Below are 21571 nucleotides of genomic sequence, written 5' to 3'. Positions count from 1 at the left end.
TTCCCCCTCCTCCCCTCCTCCTCCTCCTATTGAATTACCAAAGGGAAGAGGAGTGTTCATTCACCTGGGCTATATTTTTGGACATGTATTGAAAAATGATTCCTGTCTTTTTCTACTCTGTAAAAGCCTTCATTGCTGATACATTTTTACTTGTACTTAAGCTAAATATTTTAATGCTGGTTCCTCACGTTTGTTATCCTTTGAAGTGCCCTGCATATGGGCTCTTGAGAATAGGTATAAACAAAGCAAAACAAAACACCTCAACTTACTTTTAAAAATTTTTAATTGAGAGGTGCACACGTTAATCTAGTTCTTTTGTGTTCACATATGACATTTGAAATTGCTTGCTTGCTAGAACAAAAAGCAATATATGGAACATAAAGCCTACAACACAACGGTTTCTCTAAATACCAATATACTAGGTGTCAAATTACTTTTGAAATGACCACAGTTACCTGAGATTTAATCATGTGTCATATTGAGAAATTACCTGAATCAGTAGTAATGCTGGCAAAGGTTGGAAGGGCTGTAATGCAAAAGAAAAAAAAAAAAAACTTTGCTAAACAACTTTAAACTGCTTATTTTTTTTAAAAAAAGGATGATATATATATATATAAATATATATATATATATATCTGTTTTCAGTTAAAAATTAAGTCTGTATATATAATTCCTTCTTTAATTTTCAGTTAATTGACTAACTCCCAGCCCCCATCACATTGGTAAGATGGTTCCTCTGTACATCTGTCTGGTAACTTTTGAGAATTATAAAACAAAACTAAAAATTCCTGGAGGGTAGAAACCATTTTTATCCTACTTTATATCTACACTCCCTCACCATTTGGCAAGTTGTATTACACAAAGTAGGTACTTGTTACATTTCTGCTGATTAATTTTCATCTTGGTTCTTAAGGTAATACAAAACCAAGTTTTTTACTTTTTTTCTAGGCAAACATGTATCTAGTAATTTTATTTACATATGATAGAATAAATATTGAGAAATAGAGAAGTACAGAGTTGCATAATTTAACTGTCAGAAATAAGAATTTGCTGTTTCAGTGAGAGTGACTGTTTTTAAATAGGACTAGAATTTGATAAGATGATACCATCAAAATTTAATTCCCAATTATGTGGATAATTTTATTCCCTTCTCTAGGAAGAAGGGAAACCAGAATTTATGCATTATTGATAGTCATATATTTATAATGTAGCCAGTCACTCGAATTCTACTTATATTCCTGAGACATAAGGTGTTCTAGAATCATTTTCTGAAAACTTGCTCTGGTAATGACAGTCATTATGAATTTTGGCACCCAAAGGAGACTATATGAAAAATCTTAAGACAGTTGCATACCTTAACTTTTACTGTACTTTTCTAGTACAAATGATCTTCTAATGTGTTAATACCTATCAAGAAAAATGTTTTGAATTTTAATTGTATTTTATTTTAACTTTTATAAGGAATCAAAGATCTAATTTTGCTGTGTGGCCGGATTTTTTTACTGCTTACTCTCCTTACATTAATTATTTCTGTGACTACCTCATGGGTTAACTCATTTAAATCTTCCCAAGTTTATCTGAAAGGTAAGTTTATTGTTTATGCTACCCTTTTATACTTTTCTACCGAAATTTCTTTCCTTTATTTATTCTAGAACTTTGCACAATTAGAATCATTTTACCATTAATTTGTGCTGTGTAATTTCAAGGTAGAGTAATCATTACAACTTTAGTTACGATTTTGGATAGGCCTTAAATCCCAATATTTTTATGAGAAATTATACTTTTTTCTTGTATATACATTTGAAACTATAGCATTTCTGCACGTTTGCTAATTTTAAATTGTGTGTTTGTGCAGCATAACTGCTCTTTGTTACGTACAGCTTGTAAACTGTTCTACAAATGGTAAATATATCTATCGTTAAGATTAAGAGTTAAAGATAATTTACTTTTCATTCCATTCTGGAAGTTTTTATTTACGCACTTATATCGTATGTATAGTTAAGTGCTCTTAATTTTAGGAAACCGTGATTGTTCTTATTTTTGTTTTGTTTTGTGGTAAGTAAAAGTTTGTGTTAGAAGCCTTTTAAAACAATATTGTAGTGACTTCCCTGGTGGCGCATTGGTTAAGAATCCGCCTGCCAATGCAGGGGACACGGGTTCGAGCCCTGGTCCAGGAAGATCCCACATGCCATGGAGCAACTAAGCCCGTGTGGCACACCTACTGAGCCTGCACTCTAGACCCTGCAAGCCACAACTACTGAGCCCGCGTGCCTAGAGCCCATGCACCGCAACAAAGAGTAGCCCCCACTCACTGCAACTAGAGAAAGCCTGCATGCAGCAACGAAGCCCAACACAGCCAAAAATAAATAAGTAAATAAATTTATTAAAAAAAACAAAACAGGGCTTCCCTGGTGGCACAGTGGTTGAGAGTCCGCCTGCCGATGCAGGGGACACGGGTTCGTGCCCCGGTCTGTGAAGATCCCACATGCCGTGGAGCGGCTGGGCCCTTGAGCCATGGCCACTGAGCCTGCGCGTCCGGAGCCTGTGCTCCGCAACGGGAAAGGCCATAACAGTGAGAGGCCCGTGTACCGCAAAAAAACAAAACAAAACAAAAAACAATATTGTAGTTCACCTCAGAACAGATGAATCCTGAAACTAATGTCTACGTTCTTATATCCTATTAGAAAGAAGCTTGCCAATAGTGAATTTGGTGCATTATGTTCTGTTTTATTGTTTATTTATTTATTTAAATTTTATTTATTTATTTATGGCTGCATTGGGTCTTCGTTGCTGCACGCAGGCTTTCTCTAGTTGTGGTGAGCAGGGCTACTCTTTGTTGCGGTGTGCGAGCTTCTCATTGCAGTGGCTTCTCTTGTTGTGGAGCCCAGGCTCTAGACGCTCGGGCTTTGGTAGTTGTGGCACGGGCTCAGTAGTTGTGGCTTGTGGGCTCTAGAGCGCAGGCTCAGTAGTTCTGGCGCATGGGCTTAGTTGCCCCATGGCATGTGGGATCTTCCTGGACCAGGGCTCGAACCCGTGTTCCCTGGATTGGCAGGTGGATTCTTAACCACTGTGCCACCAGGGAAGCCCCATCATTGTTCTTGAAGTCTCCTCACCAAAACTGTAACACACAATACATGTCAGAGAAGTTTAGTTTTCAGAATAGACCTTTTCTTACAGAAAGAAATTTCTTGCAGATTTCCTTGTTTCAGCTGTCTGCGTGTATCTCATTTTCATTATTTCAAAAATACAGTCTGTTTTTTGAAGGCTTTTCTCTCCCAAAATGTGAAGATCTACAGAAGATTTTCAGAGAAAATTACATTCAACGTACTGATACTTAAAAAGTACTTATATGTTTTGATGTCTTAGAAGAAGAAGAGAAGAATGAGAAAAGGCAAAAACTTGTGAGGAAAAAACAGCAAGAGGCACAGGGTGAAAAGGTAAAGCATACATTTCAGAGAGTATATAAAGAGAATACAAAAATGTCTGGGGCATTTTAAATTTAGGTCTCTTGCTTTATGTGTTTGTGTTCAGATTTTTTTATTATTGAGATCAAATTCTCATGACATGACCATCTTAAAGTGTATAATTCAGTGGCAATTAGAATATTCACAATGTTGTGCAACCACTACCCCTGTCTAGCTCCAAAACATTTTCTTCACTGCAGAAGAAAACCCCATAGCCACTAAACATTTATTTCCCCATTCTCCGCTCCTTCTATCCTCTGGCAACCAACAGTCTGCTTTCTGTTTGTATGGATTTATCTATTCTGAATATTTCATACAAGTGGAATCACATAACATGTGACCTTTTGTGTCTGGCTTCTTTCACTTGCATAATGTGTTCTGGGGTTCATCCATATAGCATATATCAGTACTTCTTTCCTTTTTATGGCTGAGTCATATTCCATTGTATGGACGGATCAGAATTTGTTTATCCATTCACTGATAGACATTTAGGTTGTTTTCACCTTTTGGCTATTGTGAATTGTGCTGCTGTGAATATTTTTGTGCAAGTATTTGAATACCTATTTTCAATTCTTTGGGGTATATACATAGAAATGGGATTGCTAGGTCATATGGTAATTCTATATTTTAACTTTTTGAGGAATTGCTGAACTATATTCCACACCGGCTGTACCATTTTGTATGCCCACCAGCAGTTTTTGAGTGTCCCAGTTTCTCTGCATCCTCACCAACATTTATTATTTCCACCCCTCACCCCCACAGTACTCATCATAATGCATAGGAAGTGGTATCACACTGTGGTTTTGATTTGCATTTCCCTATTGACTAATGATGTTGAAATCCTTTTCAAGTGCTTGTTGGACATTTGTATATCTTCTCTGGAGAAATGTCTGTTTAAGTTCTTTGCCTGTTTTTAAATTGGGTTGTTTGTCTTTCTGTTATTGAATTATAGGAGTTCTTTATATGTTCTGGATACTAAACTCTTATCAGATATCTGATTTGTGAGTATTATCTCCCATTCTGTGGATTGCTTTTCACTTTTTTGTTACTGTCCTTTGATGCACAAAAATGTTTTTAGTTTTGATGAAGTCTAGTTATCTATTATTTTTGTTGTTGCTCATGCTTTTGGTGTCATATCTAAGAATCCATTGCCAAATCCAAAGTCATGAAAATTTATCCCTATATTTTCTTCCAAGAGTATATAGTTTTAGTTTTTATATTTAGGTTATTAACCTACTTTGAGTTAGCTTTTGTGTATGATGTGAGATGAGAGTCCAATTTCATTCTTTTTCATGTGGATATCTAGTTGTCCCAACAGCATTTGTTAAAGAAACTATTCTTTCCCCATTGAATAGTCTTGGCACCCTTGTTGAAAATCAGTTGGCCATAGATATATGGGTTTATTTCTGGGCCCTCATTTCTATTCCATTGCTTTATATATATATATATCTGTTCTTGTGCCAGTACCATACTATTTTAATTACTGTAGTTTGTTAGTAAGTTTTGAAATCAGGAAGTGTGAGTCATCCCACTTTGTTTTTCTTTTTCAGTATTGTTTTGGCTGTTGAGGCCCCTTGCAGTTCCATATGAATTTGAGGATTGGCCTTTCCATTTCTGCAAAAAAGGGCTTTGGGATTTTAAGAAGGATTGCATTTAAATCTGGAGATTTCTTTGGGTAGTACTGACATTTTAATGATATTAAGTCTTCTTTGCTGCGAGGAGTATTGGCATCTTAATTCTTGGAATCCATAACCATGCAATATCTTTTCATTTATTTCTGTCTTTAATTTCTTCCAACAATGTTTTGTAGTTTTCAGTGTACATAGCTTTCACCTTCTTGGCTAAATTTATTCCTAAGTATTTTATTCTTTTGGTTGCTAAATGCAATTGTTTTCTTAATTTTCTTTTTTGATTTTTCATTACTAGTGTATAGAAACACAAATGATTTTTGTGTGTTGATCTTGTGTGCAGCAATTTTACTTATTTTTTATTAGTGCTAGTGGTTTTTGTATGTGAATTCTTTGGGATTTTTAATGTATAAAATTGTATAATTTGAGAATAGGGATAGTTTTACTTCCTCATTTCAAAAAGTGATGTCATTTATTTCTTTTTCTTGCCTTATCACTCTGGCTAAAACTTTAAACAGTGTTGAATAGTAGTGATAAAAGTAGGCATCCTTGTCTTATTCTTGATCTTAGAAAACTTTTAATCTTTCACTATTGAGTATGATGTTAGCTATGGATTTTTTCCTAGATGCTTGTTATGTTGAGCAAGTTCCCTTCTATTCCTTGTTTCAAATAGTTTTCTTTTATTATATAAAGGTAGTTTCTTTCTATTCCTATTTTGTTGAGTGCTTTTATTATAAAAGAGTGTTGAATTTTGTCAGATGCTTTTTCTTCATCCATTCAGGTGATCATGTGGTTTTTCCCTCCTTTGTTTTATTAATATGTATTACATTAATTAATATGTATTACATTATTATATGCTGATGCATGGTTTCCTCCGACACCCCCAGTATTAGCTCTCCCCCTCACCCTGTGTCCCCGCCAGGGAACCTGGTGTCTCTCTTCCTGAGCTGTTCCAGTCTGTGTCGTGCACGGCTGGCTTCCTGTTGCTGTCATCCTTTGCAAGCACCTAGGTTGCAGTTTTCTCACTCAGATCAATTATCATTCCTCTATCTGTCCTTACATATAGTGGTTTGGGGGTTATGGTGTTTCTCTGTTTTTCATTGGTGATGGAATTAGGGTTTCTGTTTCTTGTTCCCTTGGTTGTTTGGGGTGATTTTTCAAGAGGCAGGGGAGGCAGAAATAATTTCACTCTGTCATCTTAAAACCAGAATCTCCATGTCTTTTGAGTCTAAAAATATTTTCTACTTTACCATGATTGAGCAACATTTAATTAATGCTCTTCCAAACCAGTTCATGCCTTAGTCATAGTGCCTTGAACAAACAGCTTTGGGTTTAAGTTCCTGGAAGTCAAAGGCCTTGTCCTCTGCATCTTTGTATTCCAGCCCCTCGTAAATTTTTTGTTGCATTGGAAACACGTTAAAGGATATATAGGTACACTGCCATACAAGCAGAAGTGTAGAACATTTATTTTTATTTGCATTAAGCACGAATCCAGATTTTTAGAGAGTGATGCAGAAGTGGAGGATGTTGCTTTTTTGGCAAAATTGAATTAGTGTGAAAACACCGTTTCTTACTTGGTTCTTATTTACAACATTATAGACAGTGTAAATAAGATCTTAGGAATGTTAATGTATAGTAACACCACCTAATTTATGTTTTTTGGAACAGGCCAGCAGATACATAGAGAATGTTCTAAAACCACACCAGGAAATGAAATTGAAAAAGCTGGAAGAACGCTTTTATCATATGACGGGTGAAACCTGGAAGTTAAGCAATGGTCATAAACTTGGGGTTAGAAAATATTATATTTTGAATTCTGCTACTGCTTATGTTTTCTTTAGCATGTGTTGATTTTTTTAAAATTATAAATGATTAGCCCAGTCTAGTTTTTAGGAGTCTTTATTTATAATGATTATCTGTCAGTTTTTATTTAGCATATTAGCATGTCACATGTGTTTAAGTGGTTTTTGACGTCTAAAGAGTATATAACTTAGATCCTCAAAAAGCTTTAACAAGAGGCAGTCTGAGAAAACTGTTGACCAAAATCACACCTTTCATTTGAGGGAATTCAGATCTCTAAGGTATTATAAGCTCTCATAATATTCATCATGTTTAGCTTTGTTTTTGTTTTTGTTTTTTTAAATATTTATTTATTTATTTTTGGCTGTGTTGGGTCTTCGTTTCTGTGCGAGGGCTTTCTCTAGTTGTGGTGAGCGGGGACCACTCTTCATCGCAGTGCGCGGGCCTCTCACTGTCGCGGCCTCTCTTGTTACAGAGCACAAGCTCGAGACGCGCAGGCTCAGTAGTTGTGGCTCACGGGGCTAGTTGCTCTGCGGCATGTGGGATCTTCCCAGACCAGGGCTCGAACCCGTGTTCCCTGCATTGGCAGGCAGATTCTCAACCACTGCGCCACCAGGGAAGCCCCTAGCTTTGTTTTTTTTAAAGCCAAATTGACCTTTGACTCTTTTTTCCTTTGGCATTGAGTATGAATTTTGTCATTTGCTAGTAGATGTTTACAATGTTAAGTTTTCTTACAGAGAAAAAAAGGATATTCATAAAGGAATTCAGTTTTAGAACTGGCCACAGACTTTTTGTGTAAGGTCCTTTCTGTCCCAAAGACATTATTGGTTTTTTTTGTTTTGTTTTGTTTTGCTTTCTGTTTATATTGTACCTTTCACCATTTTGTAAAGAAAATGATCCAGTAGAGGTAAACAGGATTCTGACAGTGAAGCAGAGTGTTTGTATTCATTTCATAATGGTAAATATGTCATAAAACAATCAAGGGTGGGTAATAAAATTAATGTGAAAGACGGCAACATAAAATGCAACTACTCTATGCAGTGACTTCATTTCTGAGTTGCATTTGTCTTCTGTTAGTTTTGTATGTTAGACGTTGACAGCCTGACCTTAGCCTGCCACGTTTCTTTCTGAAATGGTCACGGTGTGAATTAGTCATTCTGCCCCTTGCTTTTAGGCTGTGTCTCCATGGTACTACTAGTATATATTTTAACCTAATTAATGGAGACAAAAGAAAGTCTGGGAGCGAGTAGACTGTTGGTGTTATGACCTGAGACTCTAGGAAGGAAAGTGTACCCATTGCTGATCCAGCCCCTAGTTTTACAGTGAGGCGGCTTAAGTTTGGCCAGTTAATTGTTCAGGATCAATATCTCTCTTATTTTTTTTTTTTCACGGTATGCGGGCCTCTCACTGTTGTGGCCTCTCCCGTTGCAGAGCACAGGCTCCAGACGCGCAGGCTCAGTGGCCATGGCTCACGGGCCCAGCCGCTCCGTGGCATGTGGGATCTTCCCGGACCGGGGCACGAACCCGTGTCCCCTGCACCGGCTGGCGGACTCTCAACCACTGCGCCACCAGGGAAGCCCTAGTATCAGTATCTCTTGACTCCCATGCCCCATGCTCCTTCCAACAAATTCTCTTAGGTTAAAGGAATGGGGTAAACAGCCCACCAAAATGGTGCCCATTTTTAGTGTGATAAAGAGAACTTTTCAAAGGTCAGTACATATAGAAGAAAGGCATTATTGAACTAATAAGTATATATTTGAGACTTTGACATTTAAGTGAATTATCTTGCTAAGGAAAAGGTTTTAATAGATCATAAAAAGTAATCTTTAAGATTTCTGGAATAAAATCCTATCCCTCCTAAAGTGATTAATTCAAATGGAATATCAAAGTTTGAATTTGAGAGCTAAAATATATTTATATATAACAAGATACTAGGGCCACACACAGCTATGGAAGTGTTGCCTGGTCACACGCATAGACCTGTGTTTTTACACACATGTTCTATTTTCACAGCCTTTTTAAGACACAGTCTCTTGCACTGCTTTGCTTCCTTTACTGCAGGGAGGAAAGGATATCTTTCAGGTTTTCTTCTTTCTTACTGAAAAACTTAGGGGTCAATTAAAATGGAATGGTCCCTCTCAGCCTTGTACTATCAGAGGGAGCCCCAGGGCTGGATCAGGGTGGTTTCTATGAGATGTTAGTTAAGTTCCATGTTTTTTAGGTCTAAGGTGATAATGCTTTAAATTTCTGGATCTAATAATGACTTAATTATATTTTTTTTACTGAAATGCCATCAGGGTAGAAGAAATAACCATTGTGAATAGAATAAAGTCGATAGAGAGCATCTCTTTAGAACTTGTCTTGTTTTTGACCAGGGTGATGAAGATTTGGTGCTTGAAAGTGAGAGTCAAACATCTTCTGAAACATCGAACAGAGAAGCAGCAAAGAGACGGAACTTTCCTAAGCCTGTAACCAAAGTTTCACCACCCGCTGAACAGCCCACGCAGAAGGAGGTTCATTACTTAATGCCTGCTCACTGAGCTGTATCCGTGAGCAGTAAGAATATTGTTCTGTGGGTGAAAGTGTTATACTGAGGGAAGATTAGGACTGGCTTTTAATCCAGATGGTGTCTTCATCTGGATTCATTAAGCTTCAGCTTCATTAAGAATCACTTTTCCTGTTTAATATTAATGTTCTGAGCCAAACTTTAGAGGGAATCTAGGAAGATAAATGGTGATAAATTTAGAAAATAGTTATTTTTGAGGAAGTAATTAAATTATATAGAAATGAAAAATATTATGTTTACTAAGGGAAATATTCCTATGGGTAGGTAAGACATGATGAAGTCATATTTAGTGAGTGGCTAATATTATTAACGTGAGTGTATCACTGTTCTCAACGGCCCTTCTAGGGAATGAGTTAGCAACTGTTCACTTTGGAATGATGCCCAGGTTTATCAGTCCTTCTTTTCTTTCAGATCTTTAATCCCTAAGTTGACTATGATTTGGAGCTGGTTAAGGTTGAAATAAATCTGTTTTTATTGAGTCTTAGGGAAAGCTAGTAGGCTATCCAGTCCCTAAAAGTAGTTTCTAACATATAGCTTTTCAGTCTGAGGTTTCCTGGTCCCTTCATGGAGCTTGAGAGTAAGAATCAGATCATTGAATTATGTCTAACATTTAGTCCATAGGACTAATTAAAATTTCAAGATTCTTTGCTTTTTGTTAATAGCACAAATTATCTCATGCTGATGATAACCTTTGGTTGACTGTCACATATGCTTTTCATACCAAAGGAAAACAAATGGTTTATTTAATAAATGCAGTTAATGTTTGTTAGACAAAATGTTATAAAACATGGAATCTATGGTATTAAAAAATAAAAAGCATCCCTGGAGGTGAGGTGAAATTGTTCATAACAAGTGTTTTAATGAGAGAAAATGGTCTCTACATCTGTTTTTTTAATAGATTAACAGAAATAGGGAAACATGTGTAAATCATGAAAGCAACCAAAGTGAATGGTGGTTATCCAGTCCCCTACAGGATGCTCATGAAGAAAAATAAATATGCACTCATCTTACTGTGTATATGTATGAACCAAAATAATTTGGGGGTCTTATTGAACTCAATTAATATTTACCCTCTGTTTCTGTAAGTAGTACATTTTTGTATAATGTCTTAGAATGTCATAAACATGGAGTTCTTTAAATGTGTATAGATTGGTAGCTACCATCTCAAATCCTGCTTTTATGATCTACTGTTAGCACAAAGTTGCTTATCCAAAAATGTTTATTAAGTGAGTCTCGTTCTCACTGTAAATGTTTTATAAATATATATTAAAAGAAAGCATTTCATTAAGGATAGATGTGTCCAAACACTATATGGAAAGGAACTCTTCACGCTGAGATTATTTTTTTCTTCCTCAAACTGTTTACATTCCTGTTACTAAATAACTTATTTTTCTTTAGGTTCTTGATTTACCTGAGGAACCTCCTGAAATAGCTGCAGAAGTAAGCTTATTTCTTTTCTCTTTGAAAATTAAATATATTTTCTATTTTCTTTAATATCAAGTAAGTACATTTTATCTAAATTTGGGTTTAGATGGGAATTCCCTGGTGGTGCAGTGGTTAGGACTCGGCACTTTCACTGCTGGGGCCTGGGTTTGATCCCTGATCGGGGAACTAAGTTCCCACAGGCCGTGAGGTGTGGCCAAAAAATAAATAAATTAATTAATTGGGGTTTAGAAAGGAGAGACAGCATAGTGTTTATGTGATTGCTCTATGATTAGATCTTGTTTTGAATATGGGGTAATATCAAACTCCTCATTGCGAGTCCTATTTTGGAAGCCTGCTGTCTGCCGAGCTTGTGTTTTAAAGCCCTCCCACTTCATCAGGCAGAGATAGGATACTTGGGCTTTTCCAAAACTTTAGGTCAGCAAATGAGTTACCTGTTAAAACAGAATCAAAATAGGCAGATGACTTCAATTTGTAGTTTTCCCCTTAAAGAGAAAACGAAGAATGCAGCTACTTTGTAGGTGTTAGAATAGAAGGCTGGTTTGGTGTTTGCACAGCGGGCTTGGACTGAGCCCCCCCTCTGCATTGAGCTGCCCTCTGCCCAGCTTTGTCATAATCTATGCTGCCTTCCTGCGGTTGCCCAGCTCAGTTTCAGACAGTCTCTAATGTACGGGAACACGTGTCTTTTTTTTTTTTTCTTGCGTTATGCGGGCCTCTCACTGTTGTGGCCTCTCCCATTTGCGGAGCACAGGCTCCGGACGCGCAGGCTCAGTGGCCATGGCTCACGGGCCCAGCCGCTCCGCGGCATGTGGGATCTTCCCGAAACGGGGCACGAACCCGCGTCTCCTGCATCGGCAGGCGGACTCTCAAGCACTGCGCCACCAGGGAAGCCCGGAACACGTGTCTTTAAAACCACGAAGTGGCTTAGGCAAAGGAGAGCTGGATGGTTTTCCATTTCCTGAGGCTCAGCAACTGTTACACTCCCTGAAAACCATTTTTGAGGCAGCCATGAAAGCCATAGGAGGGTCTCTTTTTTTGTCAACACATTTGCAACATTTAAGTTTACTATTTTGGATGTCTGAGAAGAATCTGAAAGTCATACAGAAATGGAGACAATGAAGTGTGCCATCAATCCCCAGGAGAATCACAGTCCCCGGGAGAAACTCAATTTAAGGAAAAACCAAACGTCTAATTCCTCCCTGTTACACCCATCAAATCCATACCCATGACATGTTTGTCCTGAGCCTCCTGCACCCTCACCTCTCCTTAAGCTCTGGGTTGGTATCCATAATAAACACTTACAATATAGGAGTGATTAAGTACAGCTCAGGTTGACAGGGAACACCTTTTAAGAAGTTACTGGGGCTTTAAAGCACGTGATGTTACTCCCACAGGACAGCAGTCTGTCACCAAAGGTGATGATAGACATCAGATTGTCAGTGAATCCTTTGAAATTGTACCTTTTTGTGATTATAGGTAGAAGGACAGTGTTCTTCACAGTCTCAGGTCTGTGCCCCTAAAAAGGTCAAGAGACCTCCACCCAGAGGCATTTGATGTTGCTCTCCTCTTTATAAGAGTTATTCATAGTCATTCCACTTTGTTTCTTTTCTACCCTTCTCCCATACTGGGTAGATGACGTTTTGTGCTACACTTAGTAAAGTGTATGTCAGAGTAATGGAATTTTAGAGCTGGAATGAACCTAAGTGAGATCTCCCATCTCCTCACTTGAATCTGAAGCCATAGGCAGGAGTTTCCGAGGTCCCGGCTGGGAGAGCCCTGGCCCTCTGGCTATGCCAGGACTTTTCCTTTATTTTCGCTACAAGCAGTACGATCCCTATTTTCTTCTCCCTGCTCCTATTTGCTTTTCCTCTGGCTCTGCTCTGATTTTTGGTCCTCTTTGCTCTTTTTTTGGTTAATAAAGTCAAAAAAATTAAGGTAAATAATTGTTACCTGAAAATCACATGTTAAATGTATGCACCGTATATATATAGTATATATATAGTTAAATGCACTATATATATAGTATTAATGGGGTACAATCAACTTTATATTATGTAATGAAGCTTTATGAAGAGTGCTGCTAATATATAGCTGATACTGGTTAATATTTTTACAGTGTATTCTACACTAATCAAGAAAAGCAAATAAGTATTGGAAGATTTTGATTCTATTAGAATCATCATTGGGCAAGGCATTTTCCACCTGTGCAGTTGCTACTGCTCATAGATTTCTAAGAATTCAAAGCATAAATTCCTAATTCCCGCTAACCATTCACCAGCCATTAGTTTTACCTCCTTGGATGAGTCTCAGTGTCCCAGTCCCTCTTTCAATAACGCTCCTGTTCTCATTGACCTTGTTATCCTACTCTTGATCTAATGACCTGTTTCTCGGCAGTTAGCCTGGTCCCTCTGGACATCTGCCTGGCTTTTCCCCTCCCTTGTGGTTGACTGTTTCCTAATAGTGAAAGTAGACCTTAAGTGTGGAGTGTCATCATCATCATCAAAGTTAAAAACAAGAAAAAAGAAAGCATTCTAGTTTGGGGAGCGTGCCTTTCTAACCCATCCTTCACCCTATCACCCTAAAGAAGTGTTTTCAAAGTTAAAAAGGCACACTTGGAGTAGGCAATGAGTGCTTTGCCACAGTTACCCAAGATTTTAGGATGTTTGTAAGTCATGTAGTCATATTGTTTCTGGCTTTCTTCAAAGTACCATTTTGTATTTGGCCAATTTTGCAGCTTTGCTCTGGTATCATAATCATGATATATCATCATACATAAAGCTTGCCCGGTCATAACTAATATATTTTAATCCTCAAGCCACACAACTATTTCATGAGTCCATATGTGAAAGAATAATTTCACTTTTAGGAATACTGGAGGTTATAATTTTCAGGAAATTCTCTATTTCCTTATTAAAGTTAGGCCCGTTAAATGTGTGGTGTCACCCACAGAATAGAGGGACTTTTTTTTTTAAATTTCTATTGGAGTATAGTTGATTTACAATGTTGTGTTAGTTTCAGGTGTACAGCAAAGTGAGTCAGTTATACATATATCTACTCTTTTTTTAGATTATTTTCCCGTATAGGCCTTTGAGGGACATCTTTTTTTTTTTAATATATGAATTGTATTTTTTTATATAGCAGGTTCTTATTAGTTACCTATTTTATACACATCAGTGTATACATGTCAATCCCAATCTCCCAATTCACTTTTCCCCCTTGGTGTCCATACGTTTGTTCTCTACATCTGTGTCTCTATTTCTGCCTTGCAAACCAGTTCATCTGTACCATTTTTCTAGATTTCACATACAAGTGATATTATATGATATTTATTTTTCTCTTTCTGACTTACTTCACTCCGTATGACAGTCTCTAGGTGCATCCATGTTCCCGCAAGTGACCCAATTTCTTTCCTTTTTATGGCTAAGTAATACTCCATCGTATATATGTACCACATCTTCTTTATCCATTTGTCTGTCCATGGGCATTTAGGTTGCTTCCATGACCTGGCTATTGTAAATAGTGCTGCAATGAACATTGGGGTGCATGTGTCTTTTTGAATTACGGTTTTCTGTGGGTGTATGCCCAGTAGTGGGATGCTGGGTCATATGGTAATTCTATTTTTAGTTTTTTTTAAATATGGAACGCTTCATGAATTTGCGTGTCATCCTTGCGCAGAGGCCATGCTTATCTTCTCTGTATTGTTCCAATTTTAGTATATGTGCTGCCGAAGCGGGCACTATTTTTAGTTTTTTAAGGAACCTCCATAGTGTTCTCCATAGTGGCTGTGAGAGACATCTTTATAATTCTTTGTTGCTCGGGAAGGGACTAACATTCATTTTAAAGGTTATCAGAACAGAATGAAGTTTTCACTGTGTGTGTGTGTGTGTGTGTGTGTGTGTGTCTGTGTCTGTGTCTGTGTCTGTATATGTAGTAGCTGTGGCACTATAATAATGAGCCATATGAGAAAATTCCTGTTATAGTGGAAGCCTGCTTGGACTTAGGAGCAGATTAATAGATGAGTGAACTAATGGCTAACATGGATTTCTGATAAGGGAGTGGGGAATCTGAAACATAATGCAATTCTTAAGCATTATACCCTGATTTTTTTATGTGCCTGTTATGCACATTTCATATTACAACTATCCATAGAGTTCTAAAATAATACAGTAAGATTTTTTTAAATGAGAGGAAGAATTAACTCATGGTAGTCTAGAATTCACAATAGAATAGTCACCATATGTTACTCTTCTACTTTTAAATTGAAAAGACAATAAGTATAGAATTTAAGATACTTTGAAAATAGTTTTGTAAATCATCATATTGTTACCATAATACCATAGCAACTATTTTCATTATTGTATGCTATCTTATTTCATTCTAAAGGGAACTACATTTTAATTATTGCTGCTACTTTTCATTTAGATTTCATTTAATAATCTGTGTTTGGGACAGTGATTTACTTTCCAATTTACACTGTGTCCCAGGCCTTTTACCCATTCATAGGCCAGTCCACTAGACTGTCAGTAATCTTAGGAGAAATTGTAGACCCACCTTTCACAGTAATTGTAATAACAGAACAGTAGCTGGGTTTCAAACAACGATAGTTCATTTCTCTTAAGTATTTAATCATAATAGAAAATGTTAACTCACTGTATTTTTTTTTAATTTTTTTTAATTTTTTTTTTTTTTTTTTTTTTTTTTTTTTGCGGTACGCGGACCTCTCACTGCTGTGGCCTCTCCTGTTGCGGAGCACAGGCTCTGGACGCGCAGGCCCAGCGGCCATGGTTCATGGGCCCAGCCGCTCCGCAGCATGTGGGATCTTCCCAGACCGTGGCACGAACCCGTGTCCCCTGCATCGACAGGCGGACTCTCAACCACTGCGCCACCAGGGAAGCCCTCACTGTATTTTTAAAAAATTAATTAATTATTGGCTGCGTTGGGTATTCGTTGCTGCACGTGGGCTTTCTCTAGTTGCGGTGAGCGGTGCTACTCTTCGTCGCGGTGCACGGGCTCTAGGTGTGCAGACTCAGTAGTTGTGGCTCGCAGGCTCTAGAGCACAGGCTTAGTAGTTGTGGCTCACAGGCTTAGTTGCTCCACGGCATGTGGGATTTTCCCAGACCAGGGCTCGAACCCGTGTCCCCTGCATTGGCAGGCGTATTCTTAATCACTGCATCACCAGGGAAGTCCTGACTCACTGTATTTTAACCTTAGTTTTTCTTAAAGCATTTGGCTTTAAGTATCCTATCAGAGCATTAAAGTTGGAACAAAACCTCACTGTAAAAGTTAAGTTTTATTGTTTCTAAAAATAAGCAAAATTGGCTTTTAATCAGTGATTGTTAGTTTGTGATTTCTTTGTTTTATTTTAAAATTTTCTTTAGTAGAAGTAGGGACAGAGCTAAAGATTTGGACAGAGCACTGATTTGGGTATGAATCAAACACCTTACCTACTTGAATAGAAATATTTTCTAACATGGCTTTTCTGAAGGGTGGTGGGTGCTGCTATAAAACCACCATTTCTGCAAACTGTGCTGCCAACAGAACTCCCAGGACAGTTGGGATAATGTTGACCATAGTAAGAGGTTTCCTAACGGTAAATAACGAACATCAGAATTAATAAGTAAATCGTCATCTTTTCTTGTTTTTAAGTTGAAGTGTAGTTGATTTACAGTGTTGTGTTAGTTTCTGGTGTACAGGAAAGGCACTCGGTTATACATATATACACGTATTCTTTTTCATATTTTCTGTATGGTTTATCACAGGATTTTGTTTTTTTTGGCTTTATTTATTTATTTTTGGCTGAGTTGGGTCTTTGTTGCTGGGCATGGGCTTTCTGTATTTGCAGCAAGCGGAGGTTAGTCTTTGCTGCGGTACACAGGCTTCTCATTGCAGCGGCTCCTCTTGTTGCGTAGCATGGGCTCCAGGCGTGTGAGTTTCAGCAGTTGTGGCTTGCAGGCTCTAGAGTGCAGGCTCAGCAGCTGTGGCACACGGGCCCAGCTGCTCTGCGGCATGTGGGATCTTCCTGGACCAGGGATCGAACCCGTGTCCCCTGCATTGGCAGGCAGATTCTTAGCCACTGCGCCACCAGGGAAGCCCTATCACAGGATATTGAATAGAGTTCCCTGTGCTATACTGTAGGACCTTGTTGTTTATTTCTTTTATATAGAGTAGTTTGTATCTGCTAATCCCAAACTCCTAATTTATCCCTCCCCGTACCTGCTTTCCCTTTTGGTAACCATAAAGTTTGTTTTCTATGTCTGTGAGTCTGTTTCTGTTTTGTAAGTTCATTTGTATCATATTTATATTCCACATACAAGTGATATCATATGGTATTTGTCTTTCTCACTCCACTTAGTGTGATAATGTCTCGGTCCCTCTCACTCTTTTCTTCTTAGAGTGTCCTTTAATATACTAGCACGTTGCAAGCTCTTTTTAGCTGTTTAACTCTTTTATCAGAGGAAAGATGGTGGGGAAACTCAACATGTAAAATGGACAAAGCTGCTCCCAGGAGGGGGTTCTCCTGCAGCCCCAGCAACCAGGACCAGCTCCAGGCTTGTCTCTCATTTGCGCACATGATGTAGGCATGGAGCACAGCCTACAGTGTTGGAGTGAAAAGGGTAGCTTTTTGTTTCCTTCCAGTCTAGTGTTTGTCTTGTCTGCAGACTCTGAGGTGGCCCTGGATCTTCTTGGTTTGGTAGGTTACTTTCAGAGCCCAGTTGCAGTCTTGATATTGTCTGGCAGCCAGAAGCCTTGCATCTCGGTGTCCTCTCTGGAAGGCTCTGTCACTGGTCTCCTCAATCAGTGGGAGGATATTTTTCAGGTTTAGAAGAATTATTTCTGTGTTTAGGGTGAATTTTATCTGGACCTTAATTTTTGTGTACAACTCTCAGAGCTAAATTCCTACAAAACTCCACGTGAGCTCTTAGAACTGTGTACAGGTGTTTCATAGGAGTAATGGTTTTGGAATTGCAAAGAGCAGTGGTTGGAATTCTCATTTGAACATTTTTATTCCTCAGGTCGTGACTGTTGCTCTTCGATGTCCAAGTGGGCGTGTCCTGAGGAGGAGGTTTTATAAGTCTTGCAGTTCACAGGTGAGGAGAATCATATTTGGAGAATTTTTTTTTTTTTTTAAAGAAGGTGTTGGGGGTAGGAGTTTAGTAATTTATTTATTTATTTTTGCTGTGTTGGGTCTTCGTTTCTGTGCGACGGCTCTCTCTAGTTGTGGCAAGCGGGGGCCACTCGTCATCGCAGTGCGTGGGCCTCTGACTATCGCGGCCTCTCTTGTTGCGGAGCACAGGCTCCAGACGTGCAGGCTCAGTAGTTGTGGCTCACGAGCCTAGTTGCTCCACGGCATTTGGGATCCTCCCAGACCAGGGCTCGAACCCATGTCCCCTGCATTAGCAGGCAGATTCTCAACCACTGCTCCACCAGGGAAGCCCTGGAGAAATATTTGTGTTGAATTTGGCAATAGTTTATTCCCATGCAGGGAGGAGGTGTTATCAGTTGTCTGTACTCCCATCAGGTGAGGATAAATGGGATTTTTTTTCTTTTTAAATTTATTTTTTGGCTGTGTTGGGTGTTCGTTGCTGTGTGCGGGCTTTCTGTAGTTGTGGCGAGCCGGGGCTACTCTTTGTTGCAGTGCACGGGCTTCTCATTGTGGTGGCTTCTCTTGTTGTGGAGCATGGGCCTTAGAGCGCACAGGCTTCAGTAGTTGTGGCGCGTGGGCTCAGTAGTTGTGGCTCGTGGGCTCTACAGTGCAGGCTCGTTAGTTGTGGCACACGGGCTTAGTTGCTCCGCAGCATGTGGGATCTTCCCAGACCAGGGCTCAAACCTGTGTCTCCTGCATTGGCAGGCAGATTCTTAACCACTGGACCACCAGGGAAGTCCTGGTAAATGGGATTTATATGTACTCTACGTGGAAGAAATTTGGAGAATTAGGTAGGTATGCTGAGCCTTCTTGAACTGTGATTTTTGCATTCAGATTTTTTTCTGTTCTTTTTTTAATTTGTTTTTTGTTTTAATTACATTTTCACAGCTTGTTGCTGGGCGTGGGTAAGATGCTTTCAGAGCTTTTGGAAGCAGGTGGTATTAACTTTGTTCTTATTATCCCTGATGGATTATTAACGTAAACCCCATTGCTTGTATGTAGTTTTCAGATCATTGTTTAAAGCTTGTTTCTTTTTGTTCTAATAGACTTCTTTTTTTCTTTTGAAAACAATACTGTGTTCACTAGCAATAATTTGAAAAATATAGAAAAGTAGAAAGAAATTTTAATCTGCAGTCTGGCACCAAAGCCAATTACTAATGTTTGGGTGTATTTCTACTTTTAAGTGCATTTGAACATACTATGTGTGTGTTAAAAATTTCTGTAATTATTTAACTAATTTTCTATCCTTACTGTTGCATTTAACCTTTTATGTCAAGAATACTATAAACCATAATAGAAAATACTGACAGATTTGACTACATAAAAATTTTTAAATTCTATAAAGTTCATCAAAGTTCATCAAGTTAAAAATTTGGAAAAGTTATTTTTTTCTTTAAGGAGCTTATACAAATCAAGGAAAAGAAATACCTTAGTGGGGACACGGTATGCAGGGGACACGGATTTGAGCCCTGGTCTGGGAAGTTCCCACATGCTGCAGAGCAACTAAGCTCGTGTGCCGCAACTACTGAGCCTGTGCTCTAGAGCCCGTGAGCCACAACTACTGAGCCCATGTGCCACAACTACTGAAGCTTGCACGCTAGAGCCCGTGCTCCACAACAAGAGAAGCTACTGCAACGAGAAGCCCGCGCATCGCAACGAAGAGTAGCCCCTGCTCACCACAACTAGAGAAAGCCCGCACGCGGCAACAAACACAGCCAAAAAAAAAGAAAGAAAAGAAATACCTCAGTGGAATGTTAGGCCTCACTTAGAATCAGAAAAATGCAGATTAAAATGGATACCGTTTTCTACCTATCAAGTTGTCAAAGATTTAAAAGAATAGTACCCAGTTTGGGGCAGTGTGTGCAGAAAACAGGGATTCTTATTAATTGTTCATGTGAATGTAAGTCAGACCACTGTTCCTGTGGGATAATTTATCAGTATATATTTTAAAATACATCTTTTGGCCCAGTAATTCCATTTATGAGAACTTATTCTTTGGAAATAAGACAGATGGTCGAAGGTGTAAGTGTTTATGGAAGGATTGGTTAAAAGAAGGCATATTCATGTATTGGAAAATTATGGCACTCTATGACATAATACACATTTATTACATGGAATATCAGTAGGTACATGGATGGTGGTAGAAGTCAGGGATTATCTATAATTGATACACCACCATCCCCTGAGAACATTCTATCATTCAGCTTTCTTCCTAAAGCAACAAACCATCCTTTAGCAGACATTAGTTTTAGGCCATAATAAGTGGAAATTTGGACAATTACTAAGGGAATCTTCATGAAAGGAAATGTGATACATTTATAGGGATGGCCCATTGAATATTGGGTTATCAAAAGGCAGAGTCTCTGGGACGTAGACATGTGTGTTGTGACAGTTCCTGGGTGATTTCGATGTGGACTGTTGGCTTAGATTATAATCTAAATGACTTTTTTCCCAAATGCTAACCTTTTGCTCTTAACCTTTTTATTGGATAATCTTCCCATTCCTGTTTGGTTGGGGCTTTCCTAATTGTTAAACGCTTCTGCTGTCTGTAGGTGCCAGTAGTCCCTAGGCGTTCTCTGAAACAACAGGTATTAAGGGTCATTCACATCTCAAAATTCATGGCATGCTCTTTTCCTTTAAACTCTTGAAAGTTCCTTTGAAAGGTATGAAAGTTCTGTTTCATGACTCCTGGGGCATGGTTTAACAATGAAAGAATCGTAAAATATCATGGTGATCTAGAGGGACACAGTTTTGTACAGTATTTGATAACTAAGCTTTTTATCTTTTAGGTCTTGTTTGACTGGATGATGAAAATTGGGTACCACACATCCCTATACAGCCTTTCCACTTCCTTTCCCAGAAGGGCTCTCGAAGTGGAGAGAGGCTGGTCACTGCAGGATGTAGGAATAACTGTGGATACTGTACTCAACGTGGAAGAGAAAGAACAGAGCAGCTAGTTAAGAAATGCGAACCACCTGTTCTACATGAAATCAGTTATGACATGACCTTACAGGACAATAAAGGATTCACATTAAAATCATGCCATACCTTGATTGCACTCAAGGCAGTAAACACTTTACTGTTGATCTCCATGGAAATATATGGACATAAAGGATTAGAAAAGGATTGCTCTCTGCATATAATAATTTTTGGAGTGTGCCATCTTACAGTGTACCAAATGAGAATGAGATAGAAATATATACAGTAAGGTGCTCATTCATTTGTATTTTTGCTAGGTGATGCCATTTATCAGTTTCTGCCTCTTCCGTCTGTTTTGCCACATTGAACATTTCACAGTTCAGCCAGGCTCTTTAAAGTCTTATCAGCCAGAATGTTTTTTCTGCTGTAATTCTAGAAATTAAACTTTGAAAGCGTGTCAAAGCTCTTTTAAGGCTTTAAAGTTCTTTTTGATAGTAAACATTGTATGTACTAATGTTAACTAATGTTTGAGATTTATTTCATTTTGTCTTGCACTGAAGTGTAACACTTACAACATTCCAGGTGGATCAGTATTTTTAAAGATAAA

General features: G+C 38.4%; 1 protein-coding gene across 3 annotated transcripts in view; it reads left to right on the top strand.

Moving 5' to 3' along the window:
• The window catches only part of UBXN8 (UBX domain protein 8), a 23149-nt gene extending 1733 nt beyond the window's left edge, over positions 1–21416 (top strand). The window contains exons 2-8 of one of the 3 annotated variants that reach the window (XM_007447616.1): positions 1462–1584; positions 3367–3437; positions 6761–6883; positions 9268–9405; positions 10857–10898; positions 17915–17989; positions 20835–21416. In XM_007447616.1, the coding sequence (XP_007447678.1) occupies positions 1462–1584; positions 3367–3437; positions 6761–6883; positions 9268–9405; positions 10857–10898; positions 17915–17989; positions 20835–21002 (740 nt within the window). In that variant the 3' untranslated portion in view covers positions 21003–21416. The remainder of the gene's footprint in view (positions 1–1461; positions 1585–3366; positions 3438–6760; positions 6884–9267; positions 9406–10856; positions 10899–17914; positions 17990–20834) is intronic. The other 2 variants (XM_007447617.1, XM_007447618.1) reach the window with 2 other exon arrangements.
• The last annotated feature ends 155 nt before the right edge of the window (positions 21417–21571 follow it).

This window comes from Lipotes vexillifer, unplaced genomic scaffold (assembly GCF_000442215.2).
Source record: "Lipotes vexillifer unplaced genomic scaffold, Lipotes_vexillifer_v1.1 scaffold1318, whole genome shotgun sequence".
NCBI classification, from domain to species: Eukaryota; Metazoa; Chordata; class Mammalia; order Artiodactyla; family Lipotidae; genus Lipotes; species Lipotes vexillifer.
The sequence above is the reverse complement of the archived record's forward strand: the minus strand, read 5'-3'. Positions and strand labels throughout refer to the sequence as shown.